At 42.5% G+C, this 25,072-nt stretch overlaps 3 protein-coding genes across 5 annotated transcripts in view; 2 read left to right on the top strand and 1 right to left on the bottom strand.

The window, feature by feature from the left end:
* Window positions 1-7,667, top strand: part of vps9d1 (VPS9 domain containing 1) — a gene marked incomplete at its 5' end in the record, with an annotated part of 29,177 nt that extends 21,510 nt beyond the window's left edge. For both annotated transcript variants that reach the window (XM_079270539.1, XM_079270540.1), the window contains 3 exons: window positions 2,492-2,596; window positions 5,322-5,466; window positions 6,650-7,667. In XM_079270539.1, the coding sequence (XP_079126665.1) occupies window positions 2,492-2,596; window positions 5,322-5,433 (217 nt within the window). In that variant the 3' untranslated portion in view covers window positions 5,434-5,466; window positions 6,650-7,667. The remainder of the gene's footprint in view (window positions 1-2,491; window positions 2,597-5,321; window positions 5,467-6,649) is intronic.
* Window positions 7,668-13,679: 6,012 nt separating this feature from the next.
* Window positions 13,680-21,361, bottom strand: LOC306786282 (uncharacterized protein). The gene is made up of 7 exons (XM_079281009.1): window positions 21,250-21,361; window positions 19,568-19,676; window positions 18,449-18,556; window positions 16,507-16,646; window positions 16,145-16,241; window positions 15,194-15,318; window positions 13,680-14,130 (listed from the first exon to the last, which is right to left on the bottom strand). Exons 2-7 carry the CDS (start codon window positions 19,650-19,652, stop codon window positions 13,954-13,956), a joined length of 732 nt encoding a protein of 243 aa, XP_079137135.1. The 5' UTR covers window positions 19,653-19,676; window positions 21,250-21,361; the 3' UTR covers window positions 13,680-13,953.
* On the top strand, window positions 19,955-23,768 carry spata2l (spermatogenesis associated 2-like). 2 transcript variants are annotated; one of them, XM_079280990.1, is made up of 4 exons: window positions 19,955-19,982; window positions 21,142-21,519; window positions 21,791-22,084; window positions 22,429-23,768. In XM_079280990.1, the coding sequence occupies exons 2-4, from the start codon at window positions 21,163-21,165 to the stop codon at window positions 23,125-23,127; spliced, it is 1,350 nt and encodes a 449-aa protein (XP_079137116.1). In that variant the 5' UTR covers window positions 19,955-19,982; window positions 21,142-21,162; the 3' UTR covers window positions 23,128-23,768. The 2 variants fall into 2 exon arrangements, with proteins under 2 accessions (XP_079137116.1, XP_079137115.1); XM_079280989.1 differs by lacking the exon at window positions 19,955-19,982 and adding an exon at window positions 20,222-20,301.
* Window positions 23,769-25,072: the final 1,304 nt, after the last annotated feature.

Genomic DNA, 25,072 nt, shown 5'->3' with positions numbered 1-25,072 from the left:
TTCTGAGCATGCACAGGCGTTCAAACTCTGCGCTGCTTTACTCTCCGAAAAGCCAGAGGGCACACAAACAAAGTGAACTGTGAAGAATCAAAAAGACAACGGGTACAACATTGTAACCCAGAGACATGACCATAGACTGTAGGTGTAACCGGCAAAACGCCATACACCACCTCCACAATGACGAGGAGGGATTGTAATTGTCTGTAAAGTCATATCTCATACTCATGGACTACTGTATTGCCGTTGTACAAGCCCTGTAAAGAAAAAGCATGCATTATAAAGAAAATGAGGTTGAATATCCTGTAAACAATTTGATTTGACTGCAAAATATTTATTCGGATATCGATTTTTAAGACTCGTTTCTAAAGCATCTAAAAACAAAAAAAAGTGAATTCTACTGCGAAGCATGTACAAACCACACGACATGTTTTCGTGTCACATTTTCATTATTAAGCTGTTGGGCAGGAACCATGTTTTCACACAACCAAAAGATGATGCCTGGTTGTCGGCCTGGTAACCACTTTTAAAAGTTAAGTGTTTTAAAAGGGTTGAAAACTGTTGAACTTGAAGCTAGTGGATTATGTCACCAACATAACCAAAGGGTTTTTATGTGTGTATGTGCACATCAGTAATGCCTGTAAAAGTCCTCCGTGGGTTTCACTGCACTCTATACAAACACCCAGTATCGGCAACAAATCCTGTTCCTCCTCCAGAGTGTTCTCTGATATCTTGTCTTTTTTCATACACTCTCGTCCCTTTTCTTTCCCTCTTTTGTTGGATCCACTCATGCTCTTTTGGAGAAGGTCTTAGGCCATGTCTCCTGCTCCGTATCTGTCTTCTTGTATTGGAACACGCGTGAAATGATCGGAGACGGCAGAGCGGACGAGTTAACCGGGCACTGCTCTTCTCAAAGCTTGGAAAAGTAAAGCAAACAGTTGTGAGCTTGAAGGATTTGTGCATGTGTACTCTCTGTACATGGTAAAATATACAACATGTAGTGCCACGAAATGAAAACTGAATCATGCTGTTTGTTTTGTTACCTGGAGACATGAGTCAAACACAGCCAAACCATGCAAGGGACGCGAATAGACGATCTATTTGTTCTTGTTTTTATTGTGGACACCAGGAATGCGTCATGTCTGACATCTCTGCATCTTCAATCATCTCTGGAAAGGCTGCTTTTGATTCGTATCGTTTTAATCCTCATCAGGCGGCATGATTTTCACCTAAAGAACAGTTGTTTTTCAATGACAATCTGGCACTACTAGCTCATCATTTCTGAATGTCATAATCTTGCCAGTGGCCACTTCCAGCTCTGATTCAATAAAACCTTTCTAAGGGGGTACATTTAGACTGTGTACTTTCCTGCCTCCGATGTGCCAGTGAAGGTTTTCTGTCCTGATTGCGGCTCAGTCCAGGCCAATATGTGGCTGCTTTTTTTTAGTCCATCTAAATACATGTTGCCTTTCTGCGTGTCACTTTGACTCTCAGAACGTGTATTTTGATCAAGGCCCGACTCCATCAAATTTGCTGCGGTGTTCCCAGGCCCGTCAGATTCCAGCAGGGATTAGTGAATCTTGTATTTTCAATGCATATATAGCTCTCCCCTTTCACTGTAGTTTCTCATTTACAGTCTCACACACAGATGCACTTTATTGAACTCGCTGCCCTCCTTTGTTCATTTGCCGGCGTTTCCATTTTCATCAGGTCATTGTCCCTGACCAACCGGGAGCTCATTTGTTCTCTTGTGTGCTTTTGTCCATAGCCCTTTCTTTTCTCTCTGCCATTGTGCTGCTAAACTGGTCACCACTTTCCCTGCTGTATTCTGTTAATTAAGAACCCCCACCCCCCCCCCACCTCTGCTGCTTTTTTACGTCCTCCACTACATTGGATGTGCGTTGCTAAACCATAATAGAGCCCAATCTTCTCACTGAGATCAGTATTTATACTTTACACTTGGAATGCAGTGACACCAGTTTTAAGTGCGAGAGGATCGATGTCTTGTGTTTACAGCGGTGAACTCACGAGGTTATAATACAGAGTTGCGATTTTGTGTGCGTGTGTGTGAGGTCCAACTCTCCACGATTACACAAGCCTGTCCACACCTTCCAGAACCCTGCAGGAGGAGAGTATCCTGTTGCAGGCAGCCGGGGTCAGTCAAGGCCTTCTCACGCAAGCGAGCAGTTAGCCCCTGCGTGTGAGTCAATCAACAAACGGTCACTGTCTGCACACAGAGAGTATGCTATCGGGCTGTCATCATCTCCATGGCAGCAATTTGTCCTCCTAACGGATCTCGGGGAGAGGGGAAAGAGAGCTTTATCGTTTCCATCCCTGAACACGCATCCCATTAAGAGCTACGTTGTATTTAGTTTCCATGCATTCCCCTGGGGAGCCCACGCCATCATACTCTGTAAATGTCACTCTCTTATTTACTTCAGTTTTTCCTGTTTGACTCGATCTCACCACCCACTTCCTCCTTTTCGTCTGCCAGCGGCGCGGATGACCTGTTGCCCATCCTGTCCTTCGTGGCTCTGCGGTGCCAGTGTCCTCAGCTGGTGTCCGAATGCGCCGCTCTGGAGGAGTTCATTCACGAAGGGTGAGTCATCATGATGAGAAAAAGATGGTTGAATGACAAGCGCCTTTTTATTTAATTTTATTTTGCACAGAAGTTTGTCAGAGTAGATTTGTCTCTGAAGGAATGTTTACCCGCACAATACCCTTTCCTCATGTCGAAGAAGACGTTGACAGATGTCCTTGTACTTGGTGAACATGCCTAAAGTTAGCCTGAGAGAAATCTGTCAGCTTGCCCAACACTCATCACTAGGGGTGACCCTGAATCAGTGACGATTTGGCCTAAGGAACCTGATAAGACGTCAATATCACAGTCGTAGTGGTGGAATAATGTGGTTATCAAACAAAGGATCATTCAAATCTGGAAAGTAAAACAATGACATTTGGTAGAGTCCTAGGAATTTGCATGTGGGTTCATTTAATTCATTTTTAAAGTACTGGGCTTCAAGTTACAAAAACGGTAACAGTGATTTGCTCTGATTCAAGTCCTTGAATGGTGACAGCATCTCACTCACTCTCTCTCTCTCTCACTCACTGTCCCGTCACTTCCCTGTTGTCCCTTTCTGTCTGTGGATATGGGAGTTCTATGAACAACAATAAAAACAAGCAGGCAGTCTATCTGGTAATGAACCCACAGAGAGTTATCCCTCACTTTGCTGTTAGTACAGTATTTTATAGTCGTTTACCTCTTTGTTTTGGTTTTCCAGCCCTCATACTTTGCTAACGTCCACCCGTTCCCGTAGTAATGCTCTGTGCTGGGCTTTTTCAAATTTATTTATGAAAATAAGCCAACACATTCGACCACAACGATTTTGTCACTTGATAATCTGTCAATATTGTGTTTACAGCTTTAATTTAGGTCACAAACTATAAAATACTTACAATATTTATCTTTGCAGGCGGAGGAATCCTTTAATGCAGCACTTATACTATTGGAAACAAACTTTAATGATGATAAAAATCATCAGTGGAATTAGATCAAAATGAGGCTTTAGAATTAAAAACTCCCCCAGGACAAGAGAGCACCTGACAAGTTTATTTTTCAATTTAGGAATATCTCTCTCGGTGCACATCTTTGACCCATTTTTGATAAATTTTGTCATTAAATGTTTAAAAAATCATGTGATACTGTTGTCATATTTTTTCCAATATAGATATCTGGATCCTCCTCAAAAATACAGTATTGGTCGGGCTCTAGTATTCATAATCCTAGTTATGCCATCAGACATCACAGGTGGATTGCTATAGACTGATAACCCTCTTACTCTTTTCTGAGGTAGACGTCTTAATGTAGTGTTATGTAGGCGTAAACCTATGTAGGCATGAATACATGCTATCAAATACCAAGATAAGCTGTCAAGTTGGACAGTTAGGGAGGCCCGGTGGTCTTCGGTTGAGGGACTACATCATGCCGAGTGTCATTGCGTGTGAGCTCAGACCACACCCAAAGAGGTCTACTCAGGCCCATAAAAACAGTAGGTTGTAAAAGCCATCTGGTTAGATTGGCAGTGGCCAAGGAATGTCAGGATATTTAAGATTTGGTTTTTCTCCTCTATAAAAATACAAATTAAGTCCCACTTGATGTTTATGTTGTCCAATTGAAGGGAGGTGGAGGAACCAAAACCGGCCACAAGGCTATGAGAGGGTGGCGATACTCGTGCTCTCCAAAGGCTGTGAGTGAGATCGGCAAGAGTCTTTGAAATGATTTGGTTGAGTCAGCAGTCGGTCATTGTGTTTGAGATTTTATCTCCAAGCACGATAATAATGTCATGACTAGAGATCAAGAGTACATTAATTAAGCAAAACGTTACTTTATTTGACATGCTACTATGAAGACATGGAGCCTGGTGAGGTCTAATTTGATATGCGTTTCATTTTACTTTGATATTCTTTTTTTTATCCTCATTTGAGTACAATGTCAAATGAATGGGTGGAAATATATTATATATTTATAATACATTTAGTCATACTTTTTAGTTATGTCATGTTTCCTTTGTTGGGGGAAGAAAGGTGACCAACAAATGTTTTTTGGTCATGTTTTGTTTTTATGAAAGATTGCGTCATCTACAATGCTTGGTGGTTGCATTTCTAGGAATCTAGTGGCATTTTTATACATTCAAATTTGGTACAAATATTTGAGTATTATTCCAACACCAGAGATGTAATGTTGTCTTCGCAGTCAAGGTACAAGCGTCTCCTTATCGCCTTTCCTTCCTCAGTCCCTCGCCGTCGCTGTCCTCTCACTCCTCCTGTCCATCCATGCAGGGAGTCGCTCTAGTTAGTCAAAGGTCAGCCAGAGTTGACTTGCTCTCCAGCCCCTTCTCTTCTGAACAAACCTCCACAATCACTCGTTCTTCACACACATCAACACCCTCCATCCATCGCTCCCCTCTTTCCTCACGCTGCCCAACCTTTGAATGCACGCGTCCCGCCTCTAAAAGTGGAGAAAACCAGCGGATCTCTTTCAGTGTGTTCAACGATGAGCAGAAATGTTCGGTCCTTTACTCGCTGTTGAAAAGTGTTGATCAGAAATATGAATAAATCGTGTGTCTTTTCTGTGCTTGGATGTTTGCGTGCACTCGTTTTGTTTAGTTCTGTTAACATGAAATAGTTTTTGTGTCTCCTTATTTCACTTCTTACAGCTTCCTTTGACCCCAAAATGTTTAAATAAATGGAACACTCACAACCATCTTTCTAACTTTAACGTACAGATGCCTTGTTATCAGCTAATCGTCTCTTCTCTTTTTCAGCTATTTGATAGGCGAGGAGGGCTACTGTTTGACCTCCCTGCAGAGTGCCTTGGCCTATATCGAGTCCCTGCACTCAGGAGGAGCTCATCATCCTGCAGACAACCCCTTCTGAAAAGGTGAAGGAAAGCCCAGACCTGATGCTCTGGTAAGCGTTTTGTTGACCTTTGTGTCACGTTAAATCAAAGCGGATGGAAATGGTAAATGGACTGTATTTGTATAGTTATCTTCTAGTCTTCCAACCACTCGAAGTGCTTTAACACTACATGTCGTCATACACATTCATACACTGATGACGGGAGCTAACATGTAAGGTGCCACCTGCCCTTCAGGACTAACGAACATTCATACTACATTCACACACCGATGGCACAGCTATGGGAGCAACTTGGGGTTGAGTGCCTTGCCCAAGGACACATCGACATGGACTAGCGGAGCCGGGGATCGAACTGCCGAGCCTCTGATTGAAGGACGACTGAGCCACAGTCTGGGCTTCGAATGAAAACTATTATGAAAATGATAGTATTCGGATGGAAAGAGAAGTTAAATGTAATGTTTTGAACACGGTAATGAAAACTTGCATTTAGGATATTATGAAAATATTGGTGATTATCAGAAAGAAGTGCACACCGCTCGTTTACTAGAAGGTACATGCGTCTTTTGCTGAGACGAAACATGGCAGAGTTGAGGCTAAACGGCACCCTTGTAAACAGAAGCCCCTATTGTTTTCCGTACATCCTCTAAACCGGCGCTGGGTAGGCGTGCACCATCGCTCATGGATGCGCTGCCCTGCGACTGTCGTGTTTTCAGTCTTAAAAAAAACTAAAACTGCGCCAATACGGCAACATTTTTGAAGTCAACAAAACACGCGTCAGTTGTCCTGCTGATTTGTGGTACCACTTAACTCAAACCAGCTTATATGTGCATTACCGCCACCAAGTGGACTGGAGTCGCTGCACTCTCGTCACTCGGGAGCGGCTGCTGTGTCAAGTGAGAAGCCTCGTGGAAAAATTCACTTTATTTAGCCTTCACCATCTATCTGAATGGCCAAATAACACCAGTGAAAATTAACTCATTGTGGAATTTGAACCTTTAAATATTTATAAATGGTAAAATAGACTGGGGAAATATAAAATAAAGTTGTATTTTATAAAATACTTATAACATTTAACATAACAGAATGCTCTGTTTTGGTTTTTGGTGTGAATTTTCAACTTCCGGTTGCCAGAAAGGCAGCATCCACATTTTGTCTGCTGGATGTGTAATTTGATCATATAATTATTTCGATATATTGCCAGTGCAGGAATAATATATTCCATTTTGTGTTGTAGGCTGCTGCGGTCCTATGAGATCCTCCCGACTTCCTGCTGCGCTGTCGAGAGACCACAGCTGAACCTGCAGTACGTCGAGGTTGTTTTGTGTTTGCATGGAACACCATGGTGGTTCACATTTAAGTGAGGCATACAGGAATATGGTTAGGTAGTACTTTATATAAGTAGTAACACAGTTGCACTTAGTTAGTTGGTCCATTATTTTAAGCGTGTGTATGTGTGTGATTATTTGCAAGCCAGGCCACAGGGAAACGATCTTTTAATGCCAGGATTCAAAATCAATAAACTGTCAGAGGAAAGCAGCTTATTTTATACTTTTCACTCGTATCCCAATGCTTCCATTTAGATCTGCAGTTTACCCTGCCTAGAAAATGTCAGTTCTTCACTGAGATTTGACATTTTTGAAATGCTTTTCTTCGGAGTCATTTGAGCCGTTTAAATGCATGTGGACACCAAATTGGATGTTTACTTGAAAGGATCTGGTGTTGCATTTTTTATTTTTATTTTTTAGCCCGTTACCTGCAGATCATGTTTACTTGAGTGACCAATTATGAATTCATTATGGTGTCCTCCAGTAGATGATGGCCAGTGATTTAAATTGGTGTGCATGGTGTGTAATAAATAGGCGGCTAAAATATGCAAAAATACTGTTTGCTGTGTTTGAAAGACCTGAAGCAGACTTTCATCCAGTGTAAAAGACTGAAAAACTACATTTTTATATGTTGTCATTTTATTAAGTTTGGTTTGTTTATTTGCTTGTTTGAATTTAATATTTAATATTTTATTTTTATTTAGCATGGGTCCAAAAGATGTGAAAAGATGTCCTGAAACTGTTTTACGACCTACTTTTTGTGACATTAACACCAAAACAGACTTATGTCTATGTAATAAATATGAATGTAATTATATTGAAATTTATATTTAGCAAAGTGGATTTGTAAATGATTTGTTGTACATTTTGCTTTTGAAAACTCCATGAATGTTGTTATTTCATGATTAAACAGTTTTACTGTGAAAGGTTGGGAATGTGAATGATGAATGCGTGTTTGAGAAATGGGTAAATAAAGAGAACAGAAATATTTAAGTCAATAAATATGCGTCTTGTAGTCTGACTCGTCATCTGACTTTATGGAATCAATGTAGGGTCAAAACTATTATGGCTGTGTATTCTCACCATATCTGAATGTGTGAAAAAGTATAGAATAGATGGTGTAATACTATGACTTTTAATGACATACTATACTGTGACTTGTTATCACTATTTCAACAAACTGTACAATTACGTTTTTGACGATTATATATACCTATTCATAATTCTTTCAACATATATTATGATTATCGAGATACTATACTGGGACTTTTGGTTTCAATTCGGCCTTGCGAAGGAAATGGTGTCTGGGTTAATCCTGGCTGAAGTTGTGTTAAATAACCGTGCATTCTTATTTTGAAATGAAGGCAATATGAGTAGAGTTGACGCCATGATCAGCAGTCACATGGATGGCTGAGTCGGGATCATGTGATTGCAGACATTCATTTCTTAGGACAATGAACATGAATCAACATTTCTGTAAATGTGCCAGTGTTGGCCAGCTGGCCAATTTTCAACTGGAGTCTGAATGTTTTGAAACCAATGAGGACAACACGACAAAATAAGCATTCTCAAGACAGTACAATAATACAGCAACAATACACACTATTAGGTACCTCTGTTAGAAATGGAAAGCTACAAACACAGCCAAGTAATACTGATTAATAACCATTTCTGACACATGCAGACATGCAGAGTAGCGACGGGAAGAGTCGACCAAAAACTGTCCAAGTAAAAGTACTGTTACTTTGCAAAAACAAGTACTCAAGTTAAGCTAAAAGTAGTCCTCAAAATAACTACTTCAGTAAGAGCACAACAGCATTTCCTGAAAAAATGTACTTGCCTAGTGACTAGCTTAAGACTTTTCCCCCTCAAGTCTGTTCTTTGCTGTGGATACGACTGGAACGATTTAAAGGACCATGAAAGCATAAAATAGGAGTAACAAGATGGATGCATCAAAACGCAACAGAGTAAGTAGTAATGGTTGTTCTCTAAATTGTACTCAAGAGTAAAAAGTATGCGTCATTAAAGCTACTCTGTCAAGTACAGTTTAGTCAAAAGAGTTGCAGTATGTACTCGTTACTACACACCTCTGGCAAATGAGTGGAGAGAAAATATGACAACCATAATGTTGTAGGTGTGTTGGGAACCCCTCCCAGCATGCACTGGGGCAACACAGACTTAACTAAAGCTGCGTTTCAGATTGCATTATTTTACTTTTTACTTTTAGCACATTCTGCAGCTGACCTCACAAAGTACGTACTGTCACGTGCAGTACGTCGTCAATTGGCACTTATTACCACCTCATAACATGGCACCTTTGACCCTCATGCTCATCTATCTGCTGTGCAAAGGATTGTGGGTCAGAATTGCCAGAAAAAGCATGCCAATGATGTAGTAGGACATCCTGGTATTTTTGGCATGCTGCATTTGACATACTATGTATTGGGACGTACCAAATCTTTTTCTGGTGTACTAAATAGTATTGTAGTATGGGTATTGAAACGCACAGTAAATACTATGTGTGTTCCAATATTGTTGGAATCAATGTAGAACGTTTCATTTCCTATCAAGTGAACCGCAGAGACAAACTAAATTATTCTTTTCTAACAGAAAAAAGAAAGAAAAGAACACCTCGTGACACCCAAAGCTAACTGGAACTGAAATGTTTTTCAATTTTCCTTAGTTTTTTTCCGGCTGCCAGTTGTGAGGGTGTCTGTGGCGATGAATCCTGGATGATGCAGGAGGCTGCGATGGGCACATGGCTGAATAGCAGCAGAAGCCTGTGAACTTGAAGGGAAAAACAACGTGCCACTCTGAATCAGTCACAACACCACCAGAGGCCACAGTCTCTTGCTCCTTCTCCTCATGAATGTTCTTTTTCTGTCTCACGGAGTGTTCCTTTTTGTCTCCTTCCACTTCCCTTGCCTTGTCGCAGCCCATACCAACTGAACTGCATTCTCAGAGTTCCTTGGGTCCGTTTCCAGGTCGGCAGGGTCAGTTCAACCCAAAATCAAAAGGGCATATTTTTTCCACTTATGCTATTTATCAATCTAGATCATTTTGGTGGGAGTTGCCCAGTTTTGGAGATATTGGCTTTAGAGATGTTCGAACCTTCGTGCTATTGACTCTCGTTTACAACGAAAATAACGGGATATATGGCAAAGCGGCAAAAAAAGATTAATCAGCAGTCTCTTTCCAGAAATCACAACCTTGTTTCAAGCAGTTTCATGTAGGAACTGCTCCCAATAAGCTCTGTGGATTATCTTGAGTAACCATGTCATGATTTAGGGAGTGTGATATCCCTTAAAGGTTTAAAGAACTATCATTCAATGCAGTTTCAATTATATTAGCTGTATACTTAGCAGTAACAGCTAGCTTGAACACCACGCTTACATACCTTCAATTTGAAACCCTCAAATGACCTAATCTTTGTTTCAGTATTAAAAATGTTGTCTCAGTGAGTTGTTCCAGTGCATTGCACATAACCACCACGTCACTGGTTTGATTCCAGCTCGGGATGTTTGGTGCATTTTGTACCCCTCTCTCTTTCTGACTTCTTCACTGTCAAACGGTCATATATAGGTGAACGTTCCAAAAAATTAAATATAAAAAACTTTTCGCTGTCCTTTTTATCGTCTGATAAAGTTCTACTTGCTAGCATGCAGCGGGTTGTACAGCTAGCTGGTGGTTAAAGGTTAATTAAGGAAGTGACGAGGCTTGAATGAGACGAATACCAGAACAACCTGTTCCTCCCTGTTTCCAGTCATGCTATGCTATTGTAATCGAGGGGCTAGCTTCATATTCATGGCCGGACTGACACGAGAGTGGTCAAACTATTTTTACTTACATTTTTCACTTACAGATTTTATATTTTCAGATTCAAATCTTGTTTTTTTCACTTTCAGATAGTTTTTTTCAGTTCAGACTTTTGGACCTGATATGGCGTGGGGGGCGTGGCATCAACTGAGAGGGGCGTGGCATCATGAGTGTCAGCATAACAAAGAAGGCTGAGGATTCAACATTTTCTATACACCATATTCACATTGAGTGCCAGCTATCCTGAAGGAAACGTCGGAGGGAACCAGCTACTGGTTAGATTAGTCTTTCGCCCCTATACCCAGGTCGGAAGACCGATTTGCACATCAGGACCGCTATGCATATTAAGCGGAGGAAAGGAAACTAACCAGGATTCCCTCAGTAGCGCCGAGCGAAGAGCCCGGCGCCCAATCCCCGTCTGACGGGTGGATTGGGGAAATGTGGCGTATGGAAGACCGCTTGCCTGGTGTCGCTCGAGGGCCTGATCTTTATCGAGGCTCAGCCCGTGGATGGTGTGAGGCCGGTAACGGCCCCCGTCGCGCCGGGGTCCGGTCTTCTAAGTGGGTGGTAAACTCCATCTAAGGCTAAATACCGGCACAAGACCGATAGTCAACAAGTACCTTAAGGGAAAGTTGAAAAGAACTTTGAAGAGAGAGTTCAAGAGAGATGAACCCTAACCCTTTCTTTTCAAATGATCAAAACTAGTGGCCTGGATTTGGCTCCACGCTAAACCACTTTACAAGACCACATTTTTAACCAATTAGTGCATTAAATGAGTGTCTCCGTGTGACATGCTGGCATACATCTGTGTCTACGTTGTGTTTTACTGTGCTCTCAGTGATTGCGGGACACACCCCTTGTGGCGATAGCGTGCCTTGAGAGTTCCAACTCCTTGCTTCCCCGACCTCAAAGCTGGCCGCTGAGACGACACAAACCTCTGGAGTGTGTAAGTCTGTATCAATCATCTCCAAAGCAACAAGCGTGCAGGCAGCTGTTATTAGATAGAAACCATATTCATGGGCTGATCACCTTTCTGTCCCCTTTTTTTCAACAAAGCTATACTAGACTCTCCAGGTCAGGGAAAGATGATATCTCAATAGGGACACACACACACACACACCCTCCCGCCCTCACAGTTGCCCTGCCTCTCTAGATAAACCGTCTGTCAGCCAGCCCGTCTGGCTGCGTCTTGTGGTGCGTCATTTTTTTCCAGAAACTGAAATCTGCACAGCAGCTTCGGCGAGGTCTCGGTGCGCTCTCACGAAAAGGCACACAGTACACACAGTAGCTACAGCTGAGGTTTCAGTTTAGTGCAAGTATTTGGTCATAAACCGAGGAACTGTAGAATTTAAGATTTTGATCTGATGATTGTACTTGATAAAAAGTCAGAGGATCACCAAAGGGATTCGATTTCATCCTGAGGGGAACATAATATTTCAAATAAAGTGAATGACAATCCGGCCATCCAAACAGTTGTTAAGACATGTCACTAAAAGGGTGGAGGTAGTCGAGGGGAATGTTTGTACAAACCTTTGTGGCAACCCATCATGTAGATGCTAAGGTATATTTATAGACTATTAGAAGTGGACATAGTCATTGTGATGTCACCCATTGGTTTGTGGATTGCTGTTTTGAAGTCTCGAGTTCGACGTTTTGGCCGTCGCCACCTTGGCTTTTTGCAACCAGTGAATGCAAGTTACCATATCAGGACTCGGGACAAGTGACATAAAGATGCTGTATTCAGCTCTAGTACCTGTCGAGCATCCCCTGCTTTATGGTCTGTTTGACTCTAAATGGACCATAATGTACTAAATGAACATCATGCTGTATTGAAGAAGACTTGAAACTAGAGATTGAGACATAAACTCATGTTTACAATGTTTACTGAGGTAATAAATCAAGAGAGAAGTAGAGTCATTTTCTATAGACTTCTATACAACCAGAGGAGTCGCCCCCTGGTGGACACTAGAGAGAATGCAGCTTCAACACACTTCTGCTTTGGCGGAAGTTGCCGCCTGGGTATGTCACTGGATCGGTGAATGTTTTGACCTGCTGGTGGCACTACAGGAGAAGTCAGGGGAACACAACAGCCATAGTGATTAATCCTCTGGGCACCATTGATATCTGTACTAAAGCAAACACTGGTAGAGAGATTTCACAAAAATCCCAAAGTGGCAACCTCATGGTGGCACTAGGAGGATCACCAATGGTCAGAGATTCAGTCTGGATCAAAGTGGTGGTCCGACAGACCGACCAACATTGCCGACTCTAGATCCATGCTGCTGGCGTGGCTATGAAGAAAAATCCAGATTCCATAATATTATTTTGACTAATACTGCTTTTTTTCTTTACATTTCTCCTGTTCCCACATCAAAGCCAACGTTTCACCCAATTTTATCTCATTTCATTCAATCCATTCACCCGCATTTCCTTTCCGACCGAACCTTCACTCTATTGACTCTTGTTTAGAAAGAACGTGGCCCCTCGTTCCCTCTGAAACAAAAGCCAGTTTTCTTTTCCTATTAGAATGAGATGAGTCATTGTCTGAGTCATCGTTGTTATTTTGCCAGCGGGGAACTCAAAATCCTTCCTCCCTGTACCTTCAGTCTTCACCGGACATCTTTCCAATGGTTTGGCCTTTTCGCATGAAAGGTACTCGCACTAACGAGTAGCGTAACTGTGCAAGAGTAAGACTGTTAGTGTTTTAAATAGAAAGGTGTTAGTAAAGATGCATGTGGCCAAGCGACTGGATAAAAGAGACTTAGATTATACTGCACGATTTGTTAGTTTGTCAACAGATGTTTTTATATAGCTTTGCTGTTAAATTGACTTTAGTTCAACCAGAATTTTCTACATTTTCCGATTCTCAGTTCACCGTGGAGGCATGAGAGAAAAAGTTTCCTTCAAGAATTGAAGGAAACACGAGGTGAGTAACTGATATACAAATTATAATTATGTTGGTGAAGTATTCCTTAAAGAGGTCTAGTTTTATACCAAGCATACGGTATTTAGCAGATCCATAGAGATATGGAGGCATTACATTGGGTATGACGTGCTTCAACGACGTAGAAGACAGAACTGTGATAATATGTGTACAGCAGCAAGAAACGATGACATGGTGAGTAATACAAATCATCTGTATTTTTTACAGACATACCACAACGACACATGCAGAGAAAACAGTTGCTAACAATTGGAGAACGGGCCGCTGAATATACAGTATTAGCCGAAACAACAGACGATTCACATAAAGCCGGGCATGGATGGGGTTCAAATGTTGTGGGAGAAGAAAACAAATGAACCAAAGACGCTGTAAATGTGTGTTCCTGGAGAGATGAGCGAGAGTGGGAGCAGTAGACGCGACAACGAGGTTGGGCTGGAGCGAGGGTTTCCGAGTCTAAAGGTTTCTCTCCAGAAGGACAGTCTTTAGGTCCGCAGGGCAGTTGACGGTGTAGACGGAGTGGGAGGTGTTTCGTCTTTCCACAAGGGTGGCAACAGCTTCGCCCAGGTCCAGGTGGTTCAGGTAACCAGGTGCCATGCGCTCTGGAGTGGCCACACCGGTGTTGATCTTCACCTGCCAGTACCGATCGATACAGGAAGACAGGGATGAAGAGTTCACTGTTTTGACCCATCACTTACAATAACACCTAAGTAACTGCTGGAGACTCGGTGACATCAGTGCAATATTTTCTAAGCCAGTGAAAACACATTGATTCTTACATAGTTAGGAATATTATACCCCTAAATCCTACACACTGTTCCTTAAGCTGCCAGTTATGTTTCATATTGCAGTTTACATGACCAGTGTAAAACGAGCAAATGGTTTGGCACTGAACTGAAGTAGGAGCCTGAGAATAATGCCCCCTTCTCTATATACCGAAAAGTCAGATTTCCATGTCTTTTTTGATAATAAAGCAGGTCTAAGTGCTATATAAATACTGTTGAAGCAGGAAAACACTCATTATATCCACTTTAACACTAATAGTCCACTATAATATTGTTGCGATATCGATATCGAGGTATCTGGTTATATATGTTGTGATATTTGATTTTCTCCATTTCGCCCAGGCCTATTGTTATGTCACAAATATACAGTCAGCCGTAGAATTGTCGCTAAACTCCGTGTAGTTGACTAACAGTGAGTCAGCAGTAGTTACATGTGAGGACGGCCAGTGCAGATGTGATAGACTGGAAACGCTGACCAATCAGAGCAGCCTGGGCTTTGGGAGGGGGGCTTAAAGAGACAGACGCCAAAACAGAGTGTTTCAGAGGAGGGTGGACACAGGTATCTTCAGACAGACAGCATGAGAACAATAATGTGTTTTCGAACATTAAAGCATGTCAACATGTTCCAGTAGAAACCCAAATAAAAAATAAAGTATGAACCTGAAAATGAACACGATATGTCCCCTTTAATTTCAGTTGGAGTTGTATTTCAGTTCTCATGAACACCGTAGCACATCAAGCTGATAACTTACTCAATTATCGAGCAAATGTCGTGTTTAAAATGGATTACTTTCATGATCTCGTGTGGAGCTGCAGAGACCTAAATGAACAGGTCTGAGGTCAGGTAAACATCTTTCACTTGGGCGCTTTGTTTACTGAGCTCTTGCTTTGTAATCCCACTGAAGTCTCACCTGGTTGAGTTTGCAAGGCACCTCGGGATACTCCTCTCGTAGAACCTGGCAGAAGGCCAGGGTGCTGGCAGCTCCTACGGTCAGGAAGCCGGTACCAGGCATCAGCAGCTTCTCACCTGCTCCTCCTGTGGCAGAGGGCACACATGCAACACCGCTAAGAAGAGCGTCTGTGTGCTGGGGTTTAAATGTGACCATAGACCACAACACACTGTTCTAATGTATCATATATATATAAATATATCAAAAATTGTTCTTGGTTTCTATCGGGGAAAATAGTCAAAATCAGTAATATTTATGTTGTTATGAAGACTTTAATATTCTAGTTTATTCAGTTAAACCTGCACTAATCAGTATTTTGTATTACATTCACGGAGCACAGATGATAAAGCATTTCCAATTTGGGCACCGAGAGCTTTCAACAAAAAACAATAACTTTTAACACAAAATATGTTATTTAAATGATAAATTATCATTATTATTAAAAAATAAAGGATATATATATGTATATAATTTTTTGGAGAATTTAAAAAAAAGTGATATTTATGTTATGAAGACTTGAATATGGTAATCGTATGATTCAAAGCTGCACTTATCAGTATTTTATAATAAAATGGATTACCTGATGACTCTTTGTGTAAAGTGCTCTACTGGGCCATTTAGCATTTTTTTCCGCTGATCGATCATCACTTTCGAACCTCAACTTTACGATTTTGATTCACTCTCACTGCTCCATCGAGGTGGTTTCCATGAGCAGCAGGCTCTGATGAAATCACTGGACTATACTGGCTGTGGATCACTCACTCAAATTGCATGAGCCTTTGTATTTGGCTTCTGCGTGTCGAAAAACTACACAGCAGTTCAGTTCTGCTCAGATGAACACCTCCGACACCACATTACATACATTTGACAGAGGCTGTGCTACTGGTGGAAATAAACGGCTAAAGGAGTCACCTGTTATGAAGGAGTAGGTACAGTTGGAGTCGTCCCTCACCAAGGGGAAGAAGGCCTTCCATGACACAAATGTGCTGAATAGTAATGTCTCAATTACCTGCAGAGTCGATGGGAGATGAAACGTGACGGACAAGAATCTGAATTTCATTCTAGTAACGGCGCAAAAAGCCTCTGCAACAACATTAAGACACGATGTAACAGGAGGATCTGGACATGCTTACCACAACTACTAAGACTCTCACAACTACCATTACTGCCACCAGTGTAACTAGAGCGAGCAATGCAAAGAATATTCTATGTTTAATCAAAACCACTGGCATGTATTGGTCCAGCCAATGTCTTCTTTATGCGTGTGTGCTCACCCAGTCTAGGTCCTTGAGGGACTGAGTGTGTGGGGGTCCTCCCTGCCACCAACTGAAGCCCAGAGAGGAGACGATGTCTGTCACCTTCCCCACCGCCTTCAGCAGGGCCTGCTTCGCCTGCTCTGCTCCCTCCTCTGACCCTGGAACAGCAAGAGAAGACTTCAGGAGAGGAAAGACTTCCAGTTCACCAATGGATTACCGTACGGGGCCAACCGAGCACAGGGGCCCAAAATGCCAGGGGCCCCCTGGTCTTTACCTACAAAATGTCACTCAAAGAGACACGTATAAACCAGGAAGACACACAACATGACCACAAAGAGACACAGAATGACCACAAAGAGACTACAAAGAGACTCGGAACAACTACAAAGAGACCCACTACGACTACGAATGTACCATTAAGTTAGGGATTCCTGTCCAAAATTTAATCACACCTTCTAAGAAGGATGTTTTCAATTTATCCATGGTGAACAATTAAACAGCAATGGCGGATGTTATTAACGGATGAATGGGGCGTTACTTTAAAGCAGTGGTTCTCAACTGGTCTGGCTGCGGGACCCACCATCACCCCTTAATGACAAGTCGGGACCCACCACCCAAATTATATATGTATATGTATATATATATATATATATATATATATATATATAATTTGGGTAGATCTATATTCAAGAAGTCTAGTAGTAGTAACGTCTCTGTGTAGTAAACTGTCAAATCAAATAAAGAAAGCACACATCAATTATATTTTAACAAATATTATTCTCATTTTTCAAATTTAACTGGATGATTATTTAATAACACATAGAAATACATGAATAAATGTTCTTCTCATTTCAAGTAAAATAACGGCTGGATTAAAAAATAAATTACGGAATGAAATTCAATTTAGAAAAAATATTTTCACTGAATTACGCTGCAGCTTTAAACTCAGTCCATTCAGGGTGAAGTGAAAAATCCACAATATTATATTTTTCTCATCTTCCAAAAAGAGAAATTAGTGTTTGAAGAATTCACCTCTATGAGTCTGTGCAGTCAGAGTCTAATGACTCTGGTCTCTCTGGACATTTCTCTCTTTTGGAGATCGTCCTATGATTTGACTTACACAACCCACAGCTCAACAGTCCTGCTCTGCTCTCTGTATCCTCGTCTCTCCCCGTGTGTCACGGTGTGTGTACATCTCACTGAGTCAGGAAACTTGTCAGAATACTCATATTTGAGTGGCTGAGCTTCATCACGTGATGTGATTCACAACGCATTGGTCGGTGTTTTTCCTGCACCACTGAACAACTTTTTATTTATTTTTATTTTTTTGTCAGGCAAAAGGCCCGCGACCCACTGAAAACGGGTCTGCGACCCACTTTTGGGTCGCGACCCACCAGTTGAGAATCACTGCTTTAAATGGTGCCGTCACAAGAAACTGGCAAGAAACTGTAGGATGCCATAATCCCCTTTTGGTGGTCTGCACATGGTAGAAGTTTGCCAGAAATCTCCTTAGGTTTATGCAACAAACATCCTTTGTTCGGTTTTGGAAAATACCATGGTTTGGGTTCAAATGAACCTTTTCTGGGAGAAAGCCCTGAAGGCAATCATTTCCCGTCTGCGGATGGTCCAGTGTATCCTAAAGGAGATAAGAAAGGAAGCATTGAAGCACCCTTTTCTTGTCATTTAGACAAATTTGACCAGCTCTCATCAGCTCTATCAGAACAATATCAACATGAGCATGTTAGGCTACCTTGTGTGGCTTAACGATGTACTGTAAATATGAATGTTAAATATGATCTCTTGCGACCCACCAGTGGGTCCCGACCCAGTCTTTGAGAATGACGAGACAAGACATTTTTAGCTGACACGAAGAGCAAACGATCCCCCACCTCTCCATCCACAGAGGACATAGATGACAAAGAAGCTTTAGGTGAATGGAAGGATGCGTAACTCAACTTACCCACATTCCCCACTGTAGTAGTGAGGTTATCCTTTGTGACGGGAGAGACGAATGATTGGAGCCTCTGCAGACGGCTGCTGTCCCTGGAGATCACTGCAACTTTGAACCCTTCACACACGAGACACACATTACACAATAGATGAATCCATTGTACAGACAAAACCAGAACCTTTAACACATATAGAGTATACTAATCCCTTTCACATGAAAATGAAGATTCATTAACAGGCCTGCATTGTCTAAATCTGTTTATCAAGGCCATCAGAGGGATGAACGTGACACAGCGACAGGTAACTTTCTGCTCAAAGCAAGCAGCAAAGCTATGGGTGTGCAATGTGAATCTAAAATCCAGAGCACTCTCATCACAGTATGCTGCACGGTCTACTCCACTGGGTTCATGCTTCGTGCAGAGGCAGCAGAGCACAGTGAATAAGCCAAATCGATTGAAGCTTTTTGGGACTGAAACAGACTCTAAACAGGGACGAAGAGTCGAAATAACACTTCATTTTCTTTAAAAAATGAATTTAAAGAAAGTTGATGATGATGCAGATGTATGGGACTTCGTTGATCAAACCACTGGCAGTAACATCCAACATGTGACGAAAACCAAAAAGCACGAGTCATAAAGTCACAACACACAATTAAAACACATATATTTAACGTTACTTAAAGGTTAGTGTTTTGACAATCCAGCCGGCATACTGCGCACGCAAATGTACATCACAGCAAATACCTCATTATTGTGTCTGTCAGTGCAGCGCTTGGAGACAAACTCGAAAATGTACAACTTTACGCACGCGGACGCGCCATCAACATCAGATTAATAGTCAGTCATTTAACAATTCAAAGCCAGGGACTGCTCGTGAAGTACCAAAATGCTCAAATAAACGTCTTTTTTTGCACTTTGTCATGATGGTATGCCCCCCTGCGTAAAATCCGCAAGACAGTCACCCGTGCGTAAACACTGTTTGGAAAGACAAATTAATTTGGATGCCAGAGTTAACATAGAAAATGTTATGTCTTCATCTTTCTTCAAAGAGTATATTGAGAACATGTCCGATCGCCGAGTAGTAGAGAACGCTTTCATTACTGTCTCCAATGGAACCCTGGGCAGCTTACCTTTGTCCAGCAGTGCTTTAACTATCCCAGAGCCCACCGTGCCCGCTCCTCCGAGAACCAACACAACCCTGTCCGAGTTCGACATGCCGGCTGCCGCTGCACAGGCCTGCTGGGGGATAGAAGATAACTCTCTTGTGTTTTGCGCTGAAAGTGAAGCTGCTGTCTTGTGCAGAGCACCTTGGCCGACCCGGGATGCTTTAACTCAGGGGCCACAGTCCCCGCCCTACTATTAGTATCACTGAGGCCACGCCTCGATAAAAGAGGCTCATTGCTGTCTTCACCCCGGCACAGTGTGTGAGTGTGTGTGTGTTTACTTTCTTATTAAAACTGACAATAACGACAAGGCAATCAGTTCACGTGAAGGCCAGCAGGGCGCTTAGGAGAGGACATGCTGCCATCTAGTGGGAAGTACGCGGTACGACAATGTAAGAAGATATAAGCTCTACACGGGAAGATTGGTGATTTGCATCCATTGATTTCGCAACGGCACTTCTAGTTACCGTCTACTTTACCGTCATATCGTTTTCAATGTAGTTTTGATCCAGAGTTTAGCGGTGAAAATGTTATTTTCACCGCTAAACTCCTTCGCCGGCCCGGCCCGATGCACATACCATGCGCACCCGTCTGAAACTGGGTAAATCCATACCACGTGACAATGTTTACTTTATAGTCGACCTGGAGATGCTTTAGTTACCAGATTCGCTGATAAACATCGGAATAAGTGCCAGACACAGGTGAGATTGTGTGTATCTGACGTTTATGTTTCAATCTAAATTCATACTTGTATCAAACTTTCAGCCGTAGCTGCGAGTTAACGTTAGCTTAGCCACAACACGAGAAATTGAGATCTCGTCCGTAATTCTAGTAATTCAATGTTGCGTTGCGAATTGACTAAAGATCATACCGTCTAACACCCAAGCCACAACGACACCTTAATCATCGAGAGTCGCGTTTTTAATTCGATGTACGTCTAAAACAACATGAAACTCTTCTTCTTATGAAATTTTGACTTTTCTGATGAAATATGATGCTGCTTCCTGTGTCTTTCCCTACAAATGAAACACGTCCGTTTGCGGTACAAAGCTGTCTGCCCCAATTCTAAAAGTAAACTTTTCGTTGGTTGGTGGTTTGAATGTGAATGTATCGTTTTTAATAGGCTCAGACGGAATTTGCTGTACATTTCTGGCCATTTAAAAAAAAAAAAACGCAACAGAAAGGTAACCGAACGTAGCAAAACTAGCTAGTCGGTCAGTAAACCTGTTAAGCTAATGCTAACGTCAAACTGATATACTGACTATTGTTTGTGTCTGACGGCTGGTGTCACACATGAACGGCCGGTTTTGGACTGATGGCTAACTTAAAACAGCGTCGATAAACACCTTAGTTGGCTCATTACGAAAGTAGCTTTACCATTAAATGTTTCACTTTCAGTTGATGGACCAAACTTTCCTGAACTCCTTTTGGAACAAACCTGATTCTTCCAAGGCCGAGGGCCCCTGACGAGTCATTTACCAATGTTGTCTAAATATAAATTATGTAGAAACTGTTGCCATAGTTTTCATTATTCATTTCAGTGTCACATGTGAGTGGAAGAGATGAGCGTCTCAAAGCAGAGAGCCAGAGATCTCGTGCCGGCCTACGGTCACAGTTTGGAGCAGCAAATTGTGGGACGAGGCTCCAACCTGGCGTGTAGAGACGAGGAGCTGTGGACGCGGGTCGAGGGCCTGCTGAAGGATGGGGATGCTCCGGAGACACACTGCCTGGGTCTGGATCCACTGAGGGTGATGGAGGAGTCCCTCGCGGCGGCGGCAGCATCGACTGCAGCAGCCGGCGCTGGGCGAGTCAGAACCAGAGGAGGGCTGCAAGGCCTGGCTAAAGCCTTTGAGGTCCTGGAGCAAGCGGCCCTGAACCTGTACCTCGGCCCCTGGAGGGATGAGTACAAAGTAGTCAAGGTTGGCTGAAAAAAAAGGAGGCGAAACAGAGTCATGTGTCGAATTTCTGATTTTAATTTGTGTTAACAGCTTGACTTTTCGCACACAATGTCTCATCAACTCCACAAATATCACATATTATTTAAAAGTGCAATTTCTTTCAACCCTGACGAGAATAACATCCTGTATTATTATTATTATTATTATTATTATTATTATTATTATTTTATTTTTTTTATGGCATGACAAGCGAGGACAAAATACCCTTTTTTTCTTGTCTTTCGTGTCCCAGATGTACTCCGGTATGTTCACCCACTTCATCAAACCGGTGCTGTCGATGCCACAGATTGAGAAACTGTTTGGCCTGCTGGGATACCGGCCCAGCTCGTCTCGGCACGAGCAGCTCCGTCTCCAGTCGCCCCGCGTTGGTCCTGCCTCTCTGGATGACCTCCTCTGCTTGTCGTGTGCCTTCTTCCTGGCCCGCTGCGAGTGTTTCCTCCTTCGGACGGCTCTGGGGAAGCACGCTGGCGAGGCCCAGTGGGAGCTGAGTGTGGTGAGGGAGAGGCAGAGAGGAAACTGCTTACAGGTATGTCTGCCCGGTATTTAGCAAATCAATCACGGGGTCACGTGCACTTGAATCACTTGTTTTGTGGAGATGGGATGCCGTCCTCTTTTGCAGCCCCACTAGTCAATCCAACTGGTGGGCCAGCCATTACAAACACATGCTGTGCTGCTAAACATTGTTTTCTTTTTCTAGTGGAGATCCCAACGTTTCCACAGATACCAAATAAATTGGGCTGATTTTAGAGAAATGTGTGTAAAATAAAGCTCTAGACATGCCAAATATTTTGACTTGAGGTGTGTGTGTGTGTGTGTGTGTGTATTTATTTAGTTATTTAATTTCAATACATTGTCCGTTCATCCCAACAGGTCGCCCTGGAGAACACCAAGAAGACTCTGGGTGCCAACCAGCCACAGATGGAGCTGTATGATGGCGACGCTGAGGTGGATCTGTACACTGATGAGCACGTCAATGGGGGGCAGAGGGAGGCGGTTCTTCATGACGACGAGAGTCCCCACTCTTTGACCTGGGTGACTCAAAGCACCGCGTCGCCCCCCGCAGCCGGAGCGCACAGCAACCGAGTGACGTCCCTGTCCTCCCCGACCACCAGAGAGCACGTCTGCGTCTCTAAACTTGACTGCCAGCTGAGGGAATTCGGGGCACTGTCGCTGCAGGGGGGAAGGCTGAGCGATACGAGCGTGTCGCCGACACTCTCCAGCGGCAGCGCAGCGATGTCCTCCTTAGCGCTGTGCGATGACCCTAAATTGATGATGCTGCCCCTTCATCCGATCGCCTACCACGATTGCTGCGACCTCACCCAGCTGGACCCACAGGCCCTGTGCATCAGCTGCGGCGTCTTCCACACCGCTTCCTGCCGAGAGATAGACTTCTGCCAGAGGCACCACGACATCAAGCTGCTGGGAGTGTGCTCCTGCGGGAGGGAGTGCTCCCGAAAGCCCCTGGTCCTGTGCCGATATTGTGGCAACGAGTATTGCCGCGATTGTTGGTACAGAAATCCCGTCGCGTGTTCCTGCGGCCAAACGTTTGACCAGTCGTCTCCTGTGTGATTTTTTTTATTTGGAAAAAAGCATCGCAAAAATCACAGTGCCTTAATATCTGCGTACTGGAAACAGAATTCTGTTCTTTTTTAAATCGAGTACAATGAATGGGAAATTCTAATGTTGCCTTGACACAATGCTGAGATGCAGTATTGAGTGTGCTTCGATTTTTCTATTTCAGTTTTCTTTCTGAGACTCACCATTCAGTTCTTCTACAAGTGGCCATATTTACCATTATCAGCATTTTGAAATGTGGTGTATTGTTGAGACTAAGTCGTGGTTACAGTTTGTGCTTCTGGGTCTTTAAATGTAATTTAGTGTGACGCACAGGAACGTCTGTCTTCACCTGTATGTGTTGCCTGCACACACACTGGAGTAAAGAGTGGTCAATGAGCCAATTGTCTGGATTAAATGTTATTCGGTGACAGTGGAGTTGCCATATAAGAATGTACAACTCTGAGAAAAACATTTAATATCTTATTGAATCATAACTAATACCAATCAAGCTCTTAACATTAAGGGGAGACAACCCAGGTGAATATGGTAAACAAAATGTAGATATTGCCAGGAAACCTCCAGTTAATTACTTAAATTTAGACAATTGCTTTTTGTATTACAAGTTTTCTGAAATTGTTTGAAAATGACAAATCCATTTTTGCCATGTTTTTAGTAATAAAATGTTGTATAAGTCAGTCTATGAATGATATGTGAACTAACCTTCAGCGTAGAGAGGAATGACAGTGTGACGCTCGGTGTATGTAGGAGCTACTGAAGTGGGTCAGAGGGGACGTCCCAACTCTCTCGTCATCGCCTCGCACCTCGCTTGAACCGGAAGTTGTTCTGCTCCGCCATATTGACGGTCGTCCCAAAGCTCTTAAGCTGAGGAGACATGCGCGATAGCGCACGAGAACAGCCGACACGCCCCCTCATTGTTCATCAGTTATGTGATTGGACGCTGCAGCTGATCGGACTGACTGACTGAGTTTAACGCCATCAGATTAAACTCAAGTTTTATATTTGATTCGTTTTCTGATCTGGTTTAATATGTTCATTGTAGACTGAACAACAAAAGGACCACAAACAACTTTCTTCATTTATGAGACAGATTTGTCTTTTCGTGATCTGATATTTCCCTCAATAACTTTTATTATGGAAACAATTAAAGTCAGAGAGCTTTTTACATAATTTCATTCAGTCACGTGAGGCGGATCATTCCTGAGTGTTTGCGTTTCATCATTTACATTTAACCTGAAACGATGAGCCTAATAAATTAATTCCAGTGTTCAAGAGAAACCATAATCATATTTAATAATGACGTCACAATCTCAATACGTACAGATGCAAATAATTCATGAAGACAAATGCATTCTGCCGGTAGAAACCAGTCGTGCGCTTATAAACAGGACAGTTTGTTAAAGATGTAACGGAGAGAAACACCTTCACTCTGACAGTGATGATAACGGTCTTTATTAGTTATTGTAATTACAAGGAAGTACAGTGATCATGTGTTTCAGAGGAAAGGACGTCTCATTTCTCTTACAACATATTTCCTCGTTCCTCTCTCCTCGCATGGTTTCCTCCATGCATCCCTGGTGGGAGGGACTAAGACGCAAGGAAAGGACCCAAGTGAGGGAAACGGGGATGCAATTAAGAGACTTGGGATGTAGCCTGAGTCTGAGAACAAACTGATTTAGAGAGAACAGCCTATAGAGATATGTTTTAGAAGACACTACAGGTAAATTGTGTAAACAATAGATGGACGTTACTAACCTGACGACTTACAAGTTGTCTGAACTGTTATTGAAATAATAAGGGCATTATCGAATGGTACATTGTGGAGATTTTAGCAGAAATCTACAGACGCAAACTGACAGAATAGTAAAACAAACGGCTAAATGTGTATTCTGGATGTTTTCTTTCCACCAGTCTGGAAGAAGACATGTTATGGAAGCAA

This window comes from Melanostigma gelatinosum (genome assembly GCF_949748355.1).
Source record: "Melanostigma gelatinosum genome assembly, chromosome: 1".
In the NCBI taxonomy this organism is placed as follows: domain Eukaryota; kingdom Metazoa; phylum Chordata; class Actinopteri; order Perciformes; family Zoarcidae; genus Melanostigma; species Melanostigma gelatinosum.
The sequence above is the reverse complement of the archived record's forward strand: the minus strand, read 5'-3'. Positions and strand labels throughout refer to the sequence as shown.

Coding starts and splice junctions, on each gene's coding strand:
- LOC306786282 (XM_079281009.1), bottom strand. CDS start 19,652: ATGTCGAACTCGGACAGGGTTGTGTTGGTTCTCGGAGGAGCGGGCACG. Junction 18,557..19,567: donor TAAAGCACTGCTGGACAAAG/GTAAGCTGCCCA, acceptor TCGTGTGTGAAG/GGTTCAAAGTTGCAGTGATC. Junction 14,131..15,193: donor TGCCTTGCAAACTCAACCAG/GTGAGACTTCAG, acceptor CGGTACTGGCAG/GTGAAGATCAACACCGGTGT.
- spata2l (XM_079280990.1), top strand. CDS start 21,163: ATGAGCGTCTCAAAGCAGAGAGCCAGAGATCTCGTGCCGGCCTACGGT. Junction 21,520..21,790: donor ATGAGTACAAAGTAGTCAAG/GTTGGCTGAAAA, acceptor TTCGTGTCCCAG/ATGTACTCCGGTATGTTCAC. Junction 22,085..22,428: donor AGAGAGGAAACTGCTTACAG/GTATGTCTGCCC, acceptor TCATCCCAACAG/GTCGCCCTGGAGAACACCAA.